The 17,525-nt window shown below is 36.0% G+C and overlaps 1 protein-coding gene across 2 annotated transcripts in view; it reads right to left on the bottom strand.

Annotated features, from left to right (window-relative positions):
- Positions 1-17,525, bottom strand: part of PLA2G4A (phospholipase A2 group IVA) — a 160,990-nt gene that overhangs the window by 42,274 nt on the left and 101,191 nt on the right. For both annotated transcript variants that reach the window (XM_065937205.1, XM_065937206.1), the window contains 3 exons: positions 12,208-12,344; positions 3,968-4,190; positions 2,948-3,062 (listed from right to left, as the gene is read on the bottom strand). In XM_065937205.1, coding sequence (XP_065793277.1) covers positions 2,948-3,062; positions 3,968-4,190; positions 12,208-12,344 — 475 coding nt within the window. The remainder of the gene's footprint in view (positions 1-2,947; positions 3,063-3,967; positions 4,191-12,207; positions 12,345-17,525) is intronic.

Here is a 17,525-nt window from a genome sequence, read left to right as displayed (position 1 = left end):
CTTAAGGTGTATATTTACCAACCAATTTCCAAGCATTCCAAGACTTCACAAGACATCAGCTAAAGGAAAACAAACAAACAAAACAACAGCAACAACAATTTATCATGACCTTTTCTTTTCATTTATGATAGAACGTAAACTGAGAGAAGTTCTAGATGTACAAGTTGGATTTAGAAACGGCACAGGAACCAGAGATCAAATTGCCAATATCCGTTGGATCACAGAAAAAACAAGAGAATCATAGAAAAACATCTACTTCTGCTTCATTGACTACACTAAAGCCTTTGATTGTGTGGATCACAAAAACCATGGAAAATTCTTAAAGAGATGGGAATACCAGACCACCTTACCTGCCTCCTGAGAAACTTGTATGCAGGTCAAGAAGCAACAGTTAGAACCAGACACAGAACAACAGACTGGTTCCAAATTGGGAAAGGAGTATATCAAGGCTGTATATTGTCACCCTGCTTATTTAACTTGTATGCAGAGTACATCATGCAAAATGATGGACTGGATGAAGCACAAGCTGGAATCAAGACTGCCAGGAGAAATATCAATAAACTCAAAATGCAGATGACATCACCCTAATGGCAGAAAGCAAAGAGGAACTGAAGAACCTTTTCATGAAGGGGAAAGAGAGAGTTAAAAAACTGGCTTACATTCAATATTCAAAAAACTAAGATCATGGCATTTGACCCCATCACTTCATGGCAAATAGATGGGGAAACAATGGAAACAGTGACAGACTTTATTTCTTAGGCTCCAAAATCACTGCAGATGGTGACTGCAGTCATGAAATTAAAAGATGCTTGCTTCTTGGAAGAAAACCTATGACCAACTTAGACAGCATATTAAAAAGCAGAGGCATTATTTTGCCAAAAAAGGTCCATCTAGCCAAAGCTACGGTTTTTCCAGTAGTCACGTAAGGATGTGAGAGTTGAACCATACAGAAGGCTGAGTGCTGAAGAACTGATGCTTTTGAACTGTGGTGCTGGAGAAGACTCTTAAAAGTCCTTTGGACTGCAAGGAGATCCAACCAGTCAATCCTAATGGACATCAACCCTGAATATTCATTGGAAGGACTGATGCTGAAGCTGAAGCTCCAATACTTTGGCCACCTGATACGAGGAACCAACTCATTGGAAAAGGCCCTGATGCTGGGAAAGATTGAAGGAGGGAGGAGAAGGGGACAACAGAGGATGAGATGGTTGGATGGCATCACTGACTCAATGGACATGAGTTTGAGCAAGTTTCAGGAGGTGGTGAAGCCTGACATACTGCAGTCCATGGGGTTGCAAAGAGTTGGACATGACTGAACAATTGACAACAACAATGTTCTCTTTCACAAAATGTGGTTCCTTACTACTGCTGAGTATGCCATGATTATCCTAGAATCCTAGGATATCCTAGAATAAAATTGAATGTTTTAATCCCCATCTGACAACTAAATTTGTTTTCATATACAAATCAATTCATCTTTAAAATCCAGACCTCTAACTTTTCTCATACAGTTTTCACAGAAGATTCCAATTTGTTAAGATTTACTGAAACTTCGTTTGGGCTTACAATTAAGTTCTTTACATAGTTTATCTCATTTATTTAGCAAAAACTATGAGATTCTCATCTTCACTTTAACAGATGAGGAAACAGGCGAAAAGATATCACATAATTTGGCCCCAAAAAAGAAACAGTGCATAGTAACATTCTGTTCTTCTTTTGCCTTAACTTCTTTAATAACTGCCATAAATTTCTCAAACAGATTACAGGATTACTAGGTCTTACAGGAAAAGAGTAACATACTGTGGAGGGGAGGAGAGTTCATACTTCATGCCTGGAGCACTACATTCTACATCATCAGCAATCAGAGAAATCAATATTTTCATAAAAGGAACAAAATATTTCAAGACCAATTCTTAGCTCTTTACTTACCTTGTATGTGGCAATCATTGAATCTTTCTGAAATTTTGTTTTTTCTTCTTTGAAGCAATGCTCAATATATCTCCCTCCCTCCCTAGGTTATAGTTAATATTGAATAAGATAATAAATATGATAAGTGCTTTCTGAACCATATGCATGAGAAACATTTTAGTCAAGATAATTGATAAACACTTGTTGAATGAATGATTTCCAGGTGTACTGCTTTTATAAACTATTCCAAATCTTGCTTGAGGGTAGTCAGTTGAACAAAAAGTAAGACTTGGAAAAAATGCAAAAGAATTCTAGATATAAATCTGGAATTAATTTCATGCCATTCACAATAATTTTTTAAGCTCAGGATGTGACTAATGTCACTGAGGTGCTTTTCCTAAAAATATAATGAACCCTATTAGCCAGTCATAGATGCTACCACATTGCAAACTAAGAAGAACAGTGGTCCCCAGAAAGAAGTAGAGAGTTATTGTTCTGAGAGCACTCACCAAGAAGCAGAGCTACAGAAGAAGTAAATGTTTATATCTGAGACTTAACAGATTGAGGCGTTTTATTCACCACCTGTCACAAATAAAGACTGGTACTTTTAAGGTGCTAAATTATAAAAATTAGAATAGAGTTTTAAATGATAAACATATGTCATGTTACCCAACTCAATGAACAGATAAGCAGCAAGCAAAAAGATAAACATTGCCTAAAACAGGCAAGCTGTTTTATTAAAAATCCTTGACAAATAGATAATTAAGATTGACTATTGACTACATTCATGAATTACTTTTTTATATCTCCTTTCCCACTGATTTGAATGAAGATATATTAGTAATTAGTTTCATAGGATATTTCTACAACCAGAAAGTTATCTAGTGTAAAACATTCTTAGATTTTCAGACGTTTTTATGTTACAGAAAATATATTAAAATAAGCAACTAAAATTGCTTATGATCTTCCTCTAAAGCAAATCATTAAGAACCACAGTTCCAAGTTTCCAGGAAATGCTTTGCAAGAGGAAATTCCATACCTGCAAACATCAGCTCTGAGACATCGGGTTTGACATGGAGACAGGTGAAAAGAGGCAAAGGACACTGTCCAGTATTGACTTTTTCCTTCAAACTACTCAAGGTCGTGTTCATTCTCTGTTCACCGAAGAAAGAAAAGGTTTTACATATATAAACTGTTACAGATAAGAAAAAAAATCTACGTAAAATAGTGCTTCCAATCAAGACCCTTAAAACTTTTATGATAAAAATTAGCCTTATTATTACCTAGAAATCTCTGATTCTGAAAAAAAAATAAAAGCTCACTGGAAGTAATCATCCTCATTCTAAAAAACAGTCATAACTCTGGGGACAATGTTGACATTTGAACTGGAAAATGATTTGGCAGCAATGGAGCCCAGAAGGAATTTAGCCCCCAGATTCTCTGGCACAGGCTCCACCCGCCTACTTTATCTTCAGATAAAATATCACCCTATGGTCATGTGTCAAATGTGTTTCTTCCATGTGATTCATTCCTTTTTTTCTGGCTTTTTCCAGGCAACCTCCATTTTTCCTCTGCCACTTAAATATTACTTTTATTCACTTCTTTATCTAAAAATATTGCTACTTGGGCAGAATGAGCAGTTGAGGGTTAAAATGTGTAGCTTTCTAAAGAAAAAGAATACAAAAGTATTTACCTATCCATCCAAACTGACACATGGGGAGTTCCTTGGAAGTCCAGGGGTTAGGACTCCTCACTCAAACTGCTGAGAGTGTGAGTTCTATCCCTTGTTGGGGAACTAAGATCCCATAAGCCAAGCAGCACAGCCAACAACAACAACAACATATAGTTGACACATATAGCTAGAATAAATTAGTAGGCACAACTGTGGCGTGAAATGTAGAAGAGTTATATCTGCAGGGAGTAGGTACTCAGTGCATGTTTATAGGATAATGGGAGTCAACTGACTTTTACAAAAATGCATCACATTTTGTTTTATTTAAAAACATGATATACATTGTCTTCTTGTATTAAAAGGATTGTAGACTGAGACAGAGCTTACATTGTGAATTAGTGTTTCTCCTATTAACATCCCAAAGATATCAGTAAAGGTGACAGGTTGTCCAGAACTTTTTTTCCTCCATAAAGACTCAACATATCTTTTAATTTTTTGTGGTGTCAGAAGTAACAGAGGGTTGTGGCTGACATTTTTCATTAGCTCTTCGTTAATCTCTGCTGGCCCTTTCTCTGGAAAATCAGGGTGAGAATATAAGGTTGACATATACCTGTAAAGAAAACAAAAGATAATCAGTAAAGATAAAGGACATCACATAGCAAGTAGTCTCCAAAGAAAGCAGGCATCTCTGCTGTCACAAAAAGAAAGAATAATGGAAGTAGTTGATTAACTGATCTTCTGATTGAAGATATTAACTCATTTAAGAAAAGAATGCATCATTCAGAAAATAGCCGGTCTAAATAGACGTAAAGGGGAGATCTCAGAGGAAACACTCGACTTCCCTCACATAGTCCAGAGGACAGAATGCCTACTGGGCCAACTCTCCACTCTCTATTCTCCAGGGGTGGGCATCCCTATCTGGCCATCAGACACTGATAACAGAACACATTGAGAGCCATGTGAATCAATGGACTTTTCTGGATATAATGGACTTCCCTGGTGGCTGAGGCAGTAAAGAACTTGCCTGTAATGCAGGAAACCTGGATTTAATCCCTGGGTCAGAGAGATCCCCTGGAGAAGGAAATGGCAGTACTCTTGCCTGGAGAAATCCATGGACAGAGGAGCCTGGTGGGCTATAGTCTATGGGTTCCCAAAGAGTTGGTCATGACTAAGTGATTAACACTTCACTTTTATTTTTTCCTGTATATAATACTAGCCAAGCAATCTGATAATTTCACTTTCCATGGTGATTCTCTATAGGTAGAGAATGTGCTATCCAGACTATTGTGAATGTCTAATTCTCCTGATACATGTGGTTTTTGTTTTAATTGTCCACTGGCCAACGAGACAAAAATACCAAGTCTTGCCAACTGTAAATGTCAGAATTTCTGAGCATACAAATCTAACGGTGAAATCCTAGAGAGAATAGTGCTGGCAGGTAAATGTTTTCTTGTGAAGATTCTGGCATCAGCCATTTGGCCACTTAAGGTGATGCTGGAAATCAACATATCTCTTAGTATTTGATACTGAGATGATAAATGAAGTTACAATCTTCCTGGAAACCAGTCTCTTTACTACTGTAGTTCTCACACTAAATATTAACTATTAGTTTTCTTAACTGTCTCACTTAAATAGCTGTGATCACCATCAGGGAAAACTTTACTTATTTGTATCTGTTTTTATCTCAATGATTAGCCAATGCCTAGTATATGACAAGCATGTTGTTTTGAACTGTTGAACAGAGAGCACAAAAATAATGAAATATTCCACCACTCCCTCCAACCAAAGAGAATATAGTAAATATATTTAAAACTCTTTGTTTCCTTATATTCAAGTCAAATTGCCATCACAGTGATTTATCTTCCCTTCATGCAGGGGTGAAAACTAACTCTGGTATGTTCTAGGCCTGAGCAGGCTAATTGTTCCTAAGCTATTGTCTTGAAGACTTGTGATAGCTTAAAATAATTCTTCTATTTTAAAGATAAGCAGAGGATTGATGAATTTAAATAACATGTTCACAGTTCCCCAGTTAATAACAGAAGAACTCATATTTAAATGTGTCTTCTCCCCTGATAGGTTTTATTTCTTAAAAAATCTTTAAAATGATTTCAGGTCTTAGAGACCAAATAATTCCCACTACACATTGAATTGAAATTTTTTGCTGGATTCACAGTTAGAGACAGACTGAGATTAACTATAACTTAACAAATGGAGAGTGATTATAGACCAAACATGAAACATATGGTCTGCAAAAAAATTTAAAATTCTTAAAAGATCTTTATTACACAAACTGGATTCTTAACATTTCTCATAACAAGCAATAGCATCACTGACTCATGGACATGAGTCTGAGCCAAATCAAGGAGATAGTGAAGGGCAGGGGAACCTGGCATGCTGCAGTCCATGGGGTCACAAAGAGTCAGACACAACTTAGAGACTGAACACAAAAACAACAAAGATAAATCAAACAGGCTTACTCTGAACTCAAGCCTGGTATAATCAACAAATATCTTCTAAAAACATAGCTGATGTTGCTAGAAAGATGGAAAGTCCATTCATTTCTATAGCCACTCCAAGGTGTACTACATGATTCATCTATATGAACAATGATCCAATTCTGGACCACTTCATACTTTTCAATAAATGCACATATTGGTGTAATGATACTGGTTTACATTTAAAGATACAATAAAAATAGAACAATAAACATGCTCTTTGAGTCTCTAAGTGATTAGTTCTGGAACTATTCATGTGTTTCATCCTTTATGATAACATTAAGAAATTATTTACTGGTCTTACTTATCAAGAATAAGTTCTACATCCACAGACCATTGGCTTGCCCTTAACTTATAAAAAATGTATGTTATATAACTATGCATAGTTTGGATTTAGCCTTGAATTCTAGAAAACTTAAACCGAAGCCTATGTCTCATGCCTCCCAAAGCTACAGGTTATAGCATGAATTTTTAATTTAATTTATAGTTATATATATGTATATATATACACACACACACATTGAAACTTTTCTCCCACTTCTATATTGTGTGAAATTCAGTTTTACTTTACTTGTAAAGCTACATTAAATCATTTCCTTAATGATGCCGGATTAAAAATAAGGTAAAGGAAACACTTGATGTCAGTAGAAGTCAATTCAGCCACAATATAATTTTTCAAAAGTAGGTGAAAAGGAAACAATATGATAATTCTGCTATTAGAAGTTGTTTGTAATAGTTCAGCAGAAAGATGCAATTACTCAAATCTCATTTACATTACTTAAGACTTCTCTATATTTACTTGGTCTTTAAATGAATCAATGTATGATTTTAACAAGCACCTTAGCCTCATAAATTTCCTCCAGAAAAATCTGGAGCCTCCTCTTCTCTTGTTCCTTCCTCCCAGTGTTAGCCATTGGATCTAGATTGAAAATCCTTCCTCTAAGATTAAAGAATTGCTCAAAATCTAGGACTCTGTGCCACAATTTCAGAGGCAGGTCTTTATCAAAGGTCAAACGTACATGGATGTTAGCTCAATTCTCTGTTTTTGCTCCACGTAGAATGGCTGCAGTCCATTTTCTGCTATCTAAAGGTTGAAGTTATCTCATTCACATGGGGAGTCTCTTTCCCCTTTCTTTCTTCCTCTCTCATGAGAAGGTTGGCTCAAGTATACAAGTCCCATAGAAAGACAGAAAGACCTAGAACACCTCAACCATTTGCTCTGGAGCTAATGTTCTCTGCTTGTTCAGTATTTATAAGCCCATTTCCCTTAGAATTAACAAGTGTGAATTGGATAGACATTTGATGACATCATTGCAGTGACATCTATGACTTGAATTTTTGCTTTGGTGATGGCTAAAAATGGAATAGAAGGTAACGGTCAATTTTCCTTAAATAACTTTATTTTTTAACTTTTCTATTCACCTTTACATTTTTCAACATATTTATATGATGGGATACCTCATTCTCTTCATATGAATGCATTTTAGGCTAAATACAAATTTTAAAAAAAACTTAAAATTATTCCAGAGAGCAAGGAATTCTCAGCTCAGTTCCTGATGCCAAATCACAGAGCCGATGCTTTAAAATATTAGTGCCTGGTGCCTTAGGACCTTCCTAATCATAATCTTCAAGGATAAAGATTTAGAATTTCTGTGCTTAAAAAAGTTCCAGAAGTAATTCTCATATGCAACTAATGCTGCACATGTCTTAACAAGGCCCTCAACACTGAAGCAAATATCCTGAAACCCTAGAGAAATTCTTAGATTAATTTTCCCCAAAATGCAATTACTTATGCAAATATTCATTTAGTCATTAAATATGTGACAAGTGGGAGAGGTTCATTAGCATACAAAATAAGCATATTCCCCACCTCAAACAACATATTTTTTCTAACATACTCTTCATCTTTTAGTCTATCATTTCTTATGGGTCAATTTCTATTAAAATTGGCTCATTTTTCAATATCCCACAAATTCTTCAGACTGTTAAACTGAAAGTTTTCATTCTTGAATTCCATCTTATAGCTTCAAATCAGGTCTTATGGTCTATAGGTACAGAACTGTTCTCATTTTTCCTTTCAATGATAAAGCCACACAAATACAGCAGTCAATATCCGATAGTCTAGCAATCCCACTACTGGGCAGATACCCAGAGAAAATCATAATTCCAAAGACACGGTTCACTGAAGCAGTATTCACAATAGCCAGGACATGGAAGTAACCTGGATGCTCATCAACAGAGGAATGAGTAAAGAAGATGAAGCATGCATATACAATGGAATATTATTCAAACTATAAAAAGGAATGGCATTGGATCGTTTGTAGGGACATGGATGAACCTGGAGACTATCACACAGAGTGAAGTAAGTCAAAAGTATAGTATATTAATGCATATAGGCAGACTCTAAAAAATTGGTATTGAACATCTTATTTGTAGACCAGAAATAAAGATACAGATGTAGAGAGTAAACATAGGGACACAAAGAGAGGGAAGGAGGGGTTGGGATAAATCGGAAGATTGGGGTTGACATACCTACATTATTGATAGTATGCATAAAATTGATAACCAATGAGAACCTACTGTGTAGCACAGGAAACTCTACTCAATCTACTCAATGCTCAGGGCTGACCTAAATAGGAAAGAAATCCAAAAAAAAAAAAAGAGGGGATATATGTATACGAATAGGTGATTCACTTTGCTGCACAGAAAAACTAACACAACATTGTAAAGCAACTCTGCTCCAATAAAAATTGATTTATTAATTTAAAAAAGGAGAAAAAAAAACCCCCAGCCCCTTGATACTCCAAAGGAACAGCTGTGCTGAGGGAGAGCGTTGTGTTCACCCAGGGAGAGAACGCAGGGTTACTGCCACCCGTTCACTCAGGCCAGTCCTCCTGGTTGGCTAATGTTTCTATTTAATGAATGACAACCACCGTCCAAAAATAATTTCAGGAATAATTACTATAAAGGTAGCAGCGATTACAAGAGAAGCTTTTGTCTTACATAAAGTTCTCTTCTATGATCACAGAAAACATGATGGGAGGTCCCAGCCTTCTCTAGAGATTCCCGTATTACCTAACTTGTGCCAGGGAATGGTCATGTATCAGCAGAATATAAAACTTACACAAGAGTGTAATTTCTGTTTCCAAGTCTCTCTGAATCCCTTCGTTAGAACCGTCTACCTTCTCCCCTATACTTTTCAAAAGAAAATTGTTAATATGAATCATCCTGGCCACTCTTTCTTTTGTCTCAAGAAGTATGTCTTCTCCACGGTTGACAGTTTTTTATCTTGTCCCTATCCTGTCTCTGCCCAAACCTCTTTCTATCCATGATCCGTTTCTTTATTCATCTATCCCTCTACACTATTTCCTTTACCTCAGACTTCTACAAAAACACTCTAGTCTCTTATATTCTGAAAACCAAACAAAAACATTTCCTGGGTCCTATATTGAAATAGTAAACGGCTCCTACTAAGGTTCACATTCCCACCTTTTTTCCTTTCATATTCTATTCATTTCTTATTGGTAATTTCATGGTCAAAGGTGCCCTTCATTTACTTTATCTACTTTTAATTTTTGCTAAAACCATGAAAACTCTAAACCCATTTGTAAGTGAAGCTTCTCACAGATTTTTGCTCTATTAAAATACCCATTACTTGTGACGCACTCTCCACCCTTAGATACTTTGCATTGTCTATTAAGGTTCGCTTTCTTCTTCTTCTTCCTTTTTTTTTTTTTTTTTGGCCCACTAACTTTTTGAATGTTTTGGAGATCTACAAATGAAATGACTGATGATAATAACTCAAGTGGTAGAAGGTGGTGAAATTACCAAGGGAAGATGTGTAAATATAATGGAACTAAAGGGAGGTTCTGGAGAAAAGTTCATTTTAAGGGGAAAAGTAGTAGAAGTAGAAAAGACAACAATGAAGAGACAGCAATCAGAGAGGATGGGGGGGGGGGCGGGGCAAGATAGGTGGGATCTGAAAGAGGGACAATTCAATGTATGAAATGTCTCAATTCCCAACCTCATCCTCCCAGACTCCTTGCAAAAGTCAAGGAGAATAACTTCAAAAGACACCATTATATTTGGAAATGATGTGGTCTCCAGGTAAAAAAGGATTGTAAGAATTTTAGGAGTGTATGCATGTGCATGCTCAGTTACTTTATTCACGTCTGACTCTTTGTGACCCTATGGACTGCAGCCCACCAGGCTCCTCTGTCCATGGGATTCTCCAGGCAAGAATACCGGAGTGGGTTGCCATGCCCTTCTCCGGGGAATCTTCCCACCCTAGGGATCGAACCCACATCTCCTGTGTCTCCTCCACTGCAGAAAGATTCTTTACCTATTGAGCCATCTGGGAAGCCCTTAGGAGTACACGACCTTTAAGGAAACAGAACAAATAAAAGAAGGCTAATCTGAGGAAATCAGACACTGATGGATAGAGCAGAGATGTTGTATGTATAAAACGGTGACCTACAACATTTAAATGATTGGGCTGTAATATTTAAAATTCCCTTGATTATTTTTTTTCAGAACCCTGACAGAGGATTTTAGATGTGTCCCTAAATTTATAACCAAAGTAATAACTGCAGCTCAAATTAAGCCCAAATATACACCATTACAGCCTGCAAATAACACTGAAGGTCTGGTCTTTCTCTATTAGATGAGTTTAAGAAGACAAGTTTCTTGCAATGTATTAGTCAGTGCTGGACCACAGGGATCTAAAAAAAATAATGGATAGATAAAGAAAATTATCTGAAGAGTAATAATAAAATACTTGAGTAGGTGAAGTTAATCTAAGGGTCTAAATTTTTCCATCATATTCATATTACTCATTAAACAGGCAAGTGCCTGCTCTTTCCTTCAAGGGAAGGAATAATGATGGGCTACACCCTTCTTTCAAAAGAGATAAATCATGTTGAGGGGACAGACAAAATAGATGGCAATCATGGTTCTAGGTTCCTGTTTTTCAGCTACAGAAGCTGGTTCAAAATATTTAAGAAACTATAGATTCTTTAAGTGTGACTCTCTAGGTAGAATAAATAGCTGTACAAGAGAAGGTTACGGTTGAGTTGAAAGAATCCAGAATAGGGGATGGAAACCCTGAGTTTCTATGTTGGCTCTGCTATAATTTGGACAAATCACTTGACTTCTGAGTCATATTTTTTTTGCTTGAAAAACGAAGAAGCTCATAGCCAACTCATGGGGTGAGAAGATACAGAAATTTTAAAATACAGACATACATAATATATATTATTACATATATATTGTAATTATATAATATATACTTATATAATACTTATGTTATACAATTACATACAATACAATATTATAAAAGATAAGTTTTACCACAGGCTGAATGACTAAAAGGGCTTGTAAACCATTCTGTAATAGGTGATACTTTTATTTGGGACAGCTAAGCAAGACACTTGATTTTCAATGTGCTTGTGTGAGGTAAGCAAACCAAAAGGTACAAAGTATCATCTTTGAGAATGTTTTACAAATATATTTTTGAAAAGGCAGACCTACAGTATGCAAATATTTACAAATATTATACAGACTGATGCCTTAACTCTATCCAAATTTAGCTGAACTTAGATACATTTGAAGGATTAATTTCATAATTAGTCAGATATAAATCACTGAAATTTATTGCATTTATTCATTCAAAAGTTGTTTTCCTTCTTCTGTATACTAAAGTATCTTGCATTTCACTCTATTTGCCCTAAAGAAGAAAATGAATACCTAGTGAATCATGTAGACTTAGACATCATCACTGCAAGATTACAAATCAGTAAATTATAGGAAGATTAAATTAATTATGGGTGGAGTACGCTATTCCACTTATGAGATATTTCTATAGAATTATTTCAATTGATCTATTTTTTGTTTTATGTTTAACTATTACATTTTAAGTCACAAATGGATTCAAAGGGAGAAACGTATGATGAGAGTCATCAATAGGTATGAATTTGCCTTAAAAATATTTTTAAGAAACAAATTTCTGCATCAAGCTGGAATACTCAGTAATTGCAAGTTAATGTCAACTTTTAAAACACTCTTTTTTGGTTCCAGGCAGATAAATGCTAAGCATTTAGGATGATAAACCCAAGATGTAAAATGCATACTAACCATGTGGATCCAGAAAGACCAGCAATGTAGGTAGCACAGTCCAGAATCCCCGACTCATACAGAGCCTTCATCACACCAGAGAATCCTACCATGGCTCGGAATCCCCCGCCGGAGCCCAGGATGGCCACCACAGGTACCTGTAATGATGAAACACAGGCTCATTTATCAAATAAAATCATAAAGTGGGTCCTCTTCATTTCCATTTTGATATGTCCCACATTTGACAATAAGGAATTATAAGCTCACTCATATTTTGATATTATCTAACTGTTAAAAAATAAAATACTGTTTAAGAAAATCAAGAATTAATGTCTGTTAGAAAGCAGACATTATTAAAACGGTCAACTAACCCTATTTGAAAACAATAATAATAGCAACAGCAGTCCTTTATATTTGCTTGACTCTTTGCAGATTGGGGCTTGCTTTTGGGTGTACTTTTTGTTTTAACTGGTCCTTTCAAAATTGAGCAAAAACAGTATTTGGGCATTTTGCAGAGGGAAGTTCTGAAAGGATGCTATACTTATATAAGATCTATCAGTTGGTAATCTGTAGTTGAGTAAGCACCTTGCCTTCTTGGTCCAGAATTCTTAGCGATCCTTTATGCTGACCTACTTCAAAAAATATGCTATTATTTAAGCCATCAAAAAGAACATAATCATCTTAAAGACATATAAAATTTATTTCTTCTTTCTTTAATTCATTCATCAATCTGATTAAGTGGCCTTTGTGTTTCAGGCATCCCCACAGTGGAGCTGGGGAATACAGTTAATTTAAGTGAGGCAGAAATGTAATAGTAATTACAACAGCAACAACAAAAGGAACAGGTGATATTCATTGAGCTCTTATTATCTGGTAGGAATTGTTCCCAACATTTTATAGACATTGCCTTATTTAATCCTCAGGAAATCCCTATGAGAGTTTCACTTTACAAGTGAGGAAATCCAGGCCTTGAAAATTTGTGTAGAGTCATGCAACCAGTAAGTAGCAGCGCTGAGTCAAGAGTCATACCCTCGGCCCTGGTAGCATGTCTTATCAAAGTCAAGTGCTACAGGTTGGCAACATATCAGGTCCAGAAGGTATGGTCAGTTCCAATCAGAAGGATTGGAGTGGTGGAGAAAGCTTCACAGTCAAAGAAACCTGAGCTTGATGTTAAAGATGCAAAATTATTCCATAGGGAGGTAGAAAGACAAGGGAGAAGGCTGTTCTGGGGAATGGGAACAGCATAGGCCAATGAAGAGTACTTGCAGTGAATCAGAGAGGCATAGACTGTAACATGACTGAAATGCAAGTGTGTTTCTTTGGAAAACTTGTGTAGAGTCATGCAACCAATAAGTAGCACAGTTGAGTCAAGAGTTGTACCCTCGGCCCTGGTAGCATGCCTTACCTCATGTGTGCATAGCTTTCAGGGGATCCACAAAGTCAAAAGTCTTTTCACAATAACAAGAAGATCTTACCTTCCTTTTTTCACTCTCATTTTCTCACAAATGGAAAATGGAGTTTTCCAGAGACTATATGATATTAGATATAGCAACAGTTTGAATTTAAAAATATATTGTAAAGTAATTAGCCTCCAACTAATAAAAATAAATTTAAAAAATATGAGAATAACTTGCATTGAGTTTCAAGCACTTAAATCCTAATGCTTGGGTGTTCACTCACCAATGGGATAAATACAGATATTTGTGACATCATTATTTGAGAACTAAAAGGACCAAAAAGGTTATAGAATTCTTACATATAGAAAGGGAAGTCTACAGAGGTTAGGTCTTACTGGAGGTAGAACAGTGAATGGCAACACAACCAGAACTGATTTCCTAATCCAGGGCTCTTCTGCAGTACTTGGTGACTATCAAATTTCAAACCAACTGAAGCCCTCATTCATGAAAGCACAGGGCAATGAAGCAACTGAAATGGCTTTGAACCTGTGTATATTTAGATGAACAGAATGCTCTGAAACATAGTATTAAAATTGTAAATAAAGTAAAATATATAAGTTCTGAAAAACTTCTATGGCGAGGGATGAAAGCTAAAATAACAAACTAAAGTGGGTTATAAAGTGGGTGAAAGGAGTATAATACAGCGTTAAGAGTAGTTGTAAGGATGCCAGATTAGAAATTAGGAGAACTGATTTGAGTTAGGCCTTGAATGAAGGGCTGAGTTTATAGGTACTATAGTAATAATGATAATAATAAACCATTTACTGTTACTATGTGCAAAACACTAGATCTAAGGTCAGGTTAAGATAGCCACAAATAAGAAAAGGTATGTGATTCTGGGATGCAAAGATCAGTCTTAGTAGTAGGACTGTACTAGGGAGCTACGAAAAAAAGATTATGAAAGACTTTAAAGGGAAAAAAATATCAGGGTTGATGTTGTTGAAGGAGGAAGACTATTTATATTCAAAAATTATGTGGGGGTTTTTAAGTCTGTTGATTTGGTTACTTGCAACACTGTGTTATTGAAAATAATGTTAAGCCCAAAACAAATAAGGTAGTTCAGAGTAAAAGTTACAGGTAACACTATTTCATTTCAACATAGAATACAAAACCTACAATATTGTTCAAACAGAAATTTCATAAGAGAAGTTGGAAAGTTGAATGTAAGACTTCTTTAATCCTAAGAAAACAATTCCCCAGATGTCCTTTTTCACATGCCAGGAGCCCAACACATACTCATGGATGACAATCTTATGTCAGGAATTTTCTGAAAACAGCCACTTATTAAACTGGGACTCATGTAACTCAATTTTCATCACTGCTTTACAGTAACCCTAAAGAGGTTTTCAGGTCAGAAATTTGGATTGCTATCAGTTGAAAGAAAAGGTCATATTATTTGTATATAAAAATTAAATAATGAAATAATTGAACTGTATAGAATTTACAACCTATTTATTGCACATGAATTACTATGTTTTTGTGTATCATTTAATTTTTGCAATTCTATAAGATATATCTTATTGGCATTTTATTTATTATTTATTTATTTATTTTACTTTACAATATTGTATTGGTTTTGCCATACATTGACATGAATCAGCCATGGATTTACATGTGTTCCCCATCCTGAACCCCCTCCCACTTCCCTCCCCATCCCATCCCTCAGGGTCATCCCAGTGCACCAGCCCCGAGCACCCTGTCTCATGCATTGAACCTGGACTGGCAATTCGTTTCACATATGATATTTTACAAGTTTCATTGCTATTCTCCCATATCATCCCACCCTCACCCTCTCCCAGAGTCCAAAAGACTGTTCAATACATCTGTGTCTCTTTTGCTGCCTCACATACAGGGTTATCGTTACCATCTTTCTAAATTCCATATATATGCATTAGTATACTGTATTGGTGTTTTTCTTTCTGGCTTACTTCACTCTGTATAATGGGCTCCAGTTTCATCTACCTCATTAGAACTGATTCAAATGTATTCTTTTTAATGGCTGAGTAATATTCCACTGTGTATTGGTACCACAGTTTTCTTATCCATTCATCTGCCGATGGACATCTAGGATGTCCACATCCTGGCTATTATAAACAGTGCTGCGATGAACACTGGGGTACAAGGCATTGAAACACAAGAAACATCACTTTTCCACTGTCATAAAGCCAGAGAGTGGTGTCCTGTGGATTTAAAGCTGGGTTTGTCAGATTCCGAAGTTTTAAATTCACTGTGCTCCACTCGGAAAGATTCCCTGTAACTACAGCGACCTTAGCAAAGGAAACCCTCTTTGAAAAACATAAAATTTGGAGGTAGGATTAATAAAATTTTTGCCACTGGTAACATTCTGGACCCTATAAGTCATACAGAATATGCATTTTTTAAATATAAAATTTTTATTAACTATAAAAGAAAGGATATTTAGACTTCTGAAGAAAATTTATTTCATTTAATCTTGTGTGTGTGTGCTCAGTTGTGTCTGACTCTTTACAACCCATGGACTGCAGCCCACCAGGCTCCTCTGTCCATGAAATCATCCAGGCAAGAATACTGGAGTGGGTTGCCGTTTCCAACTCCAGGAGATCTTCCTGATCCAAATAACAAACTTGTGTCTCTTTTAACTCCTACACTGGCAGCCGGATTCTTTACCAACTGCACCACCTAGGAAACCTCCTCAAAAGGAGATTATTATTATTTTCATGTCTCAAATGAGGAGGTATTTAAGTGCAAACATTATACCATATCTGCATCCATATTGCTGATAATCAGAATGTGAGATGCGGAGTCATGGGCACATAACTCATGCTCTTTCCTTTTCCCTATTATTTAAAAAGAAAAGAGTAATCCTTGTTGAGAGAAATCATTTGGTATTTAGCTAAATTACATTTTTTTTTTTTTTTTTGCCATGGATCATTGCTGCTGGGATCTTCCTGACCAGGGATTGAACCTGCACCCTCAGCAGTGAAAGCACACAGTCCACCAGGGAATTCCCTAAGTTACATTTCAGATTTAGGCATCACTTCATACACTAGCACAATTTTATGTAATGAATAAAGACTAACTTTGGATGTTTCGATAGTGGTAGTCATTCTGAAATAACTTACAAAGAATAATGGGTGCAGATGTTAGCCCTGGCTCTAAGTCTAAAAAAATGAAACAAATAAAAGTTCTGTGAAATTTTAAGTTATATTTAGACTTAATTGCACCAATATTTGTGTATAAATGATATCAATGAATATTTCTCATACTTCTGTCATATGATTACAGGAAATGAATTTTATTTACCAAAAACCATGTGTTTTGATTAAATTATCCTCATGCATGGGCTTGCGGATATTATTAATTTCCTCCTTTGCAAAATAAAATTTGAAAATGCTCAAGGATTTTTTTTAATTTTATGTTTTAATAGATTTTAAGTTCCAACAATTATATAAGACTTTTGCCTTCTTGGCTCCTGTATTAGACAGAGTTCTCCAAAGAAATGGAACCAGTAGGTAGGTAGGTAGGTAGGTAGGAAGGTAATCTATCTATCTATGTATGAAAGTGACTCATGCAATTATGAAGAATGACAAGTCCAGATTCGCAGCTGTAGTCCAAATGCCAATAGGTAAGGAACCAAGAGAGCTGATGATTCAGGTGAAGCCCAAGCCTGTTGGAGAATTCTCTCTTGCTTGCTAAGGTTGATCCTTTTGTTCTAGTTAGACCTTCAGCTGATTAGGTGGGGCCCACCCACATTATAGATGACAACTTGATTATTCAAATTTCACTGATTTAAATATCAGTCAAGGGACTTCCCTGGTGGTCCAGTGGCTAAGACTTCATGTTCCCAATGCAGGGGGCTCAGGTTTGATTCCTGATCAGGGACCTAGTTCCCACATGCCGTGA

The sequence above is a fragment of the Muntiacus reevesi genome, chromosome 5 (genome assembly GCF_963930625.1).
Source record: "Muntiacus reevesi chromosome 5, mMunRee1.1, whole genome shotgun sequence".
NCBI classification, from domain to species: domain Eukaryota; kingdom Metazoa; phylum Chordata; class Mammalia; order Artiodactyla; family Cervidae; genus Muntiacus; species Muntiacus reevesi.
This window is presented reverse-complemented; position numbering and strand designations above follow the sequence as displayed.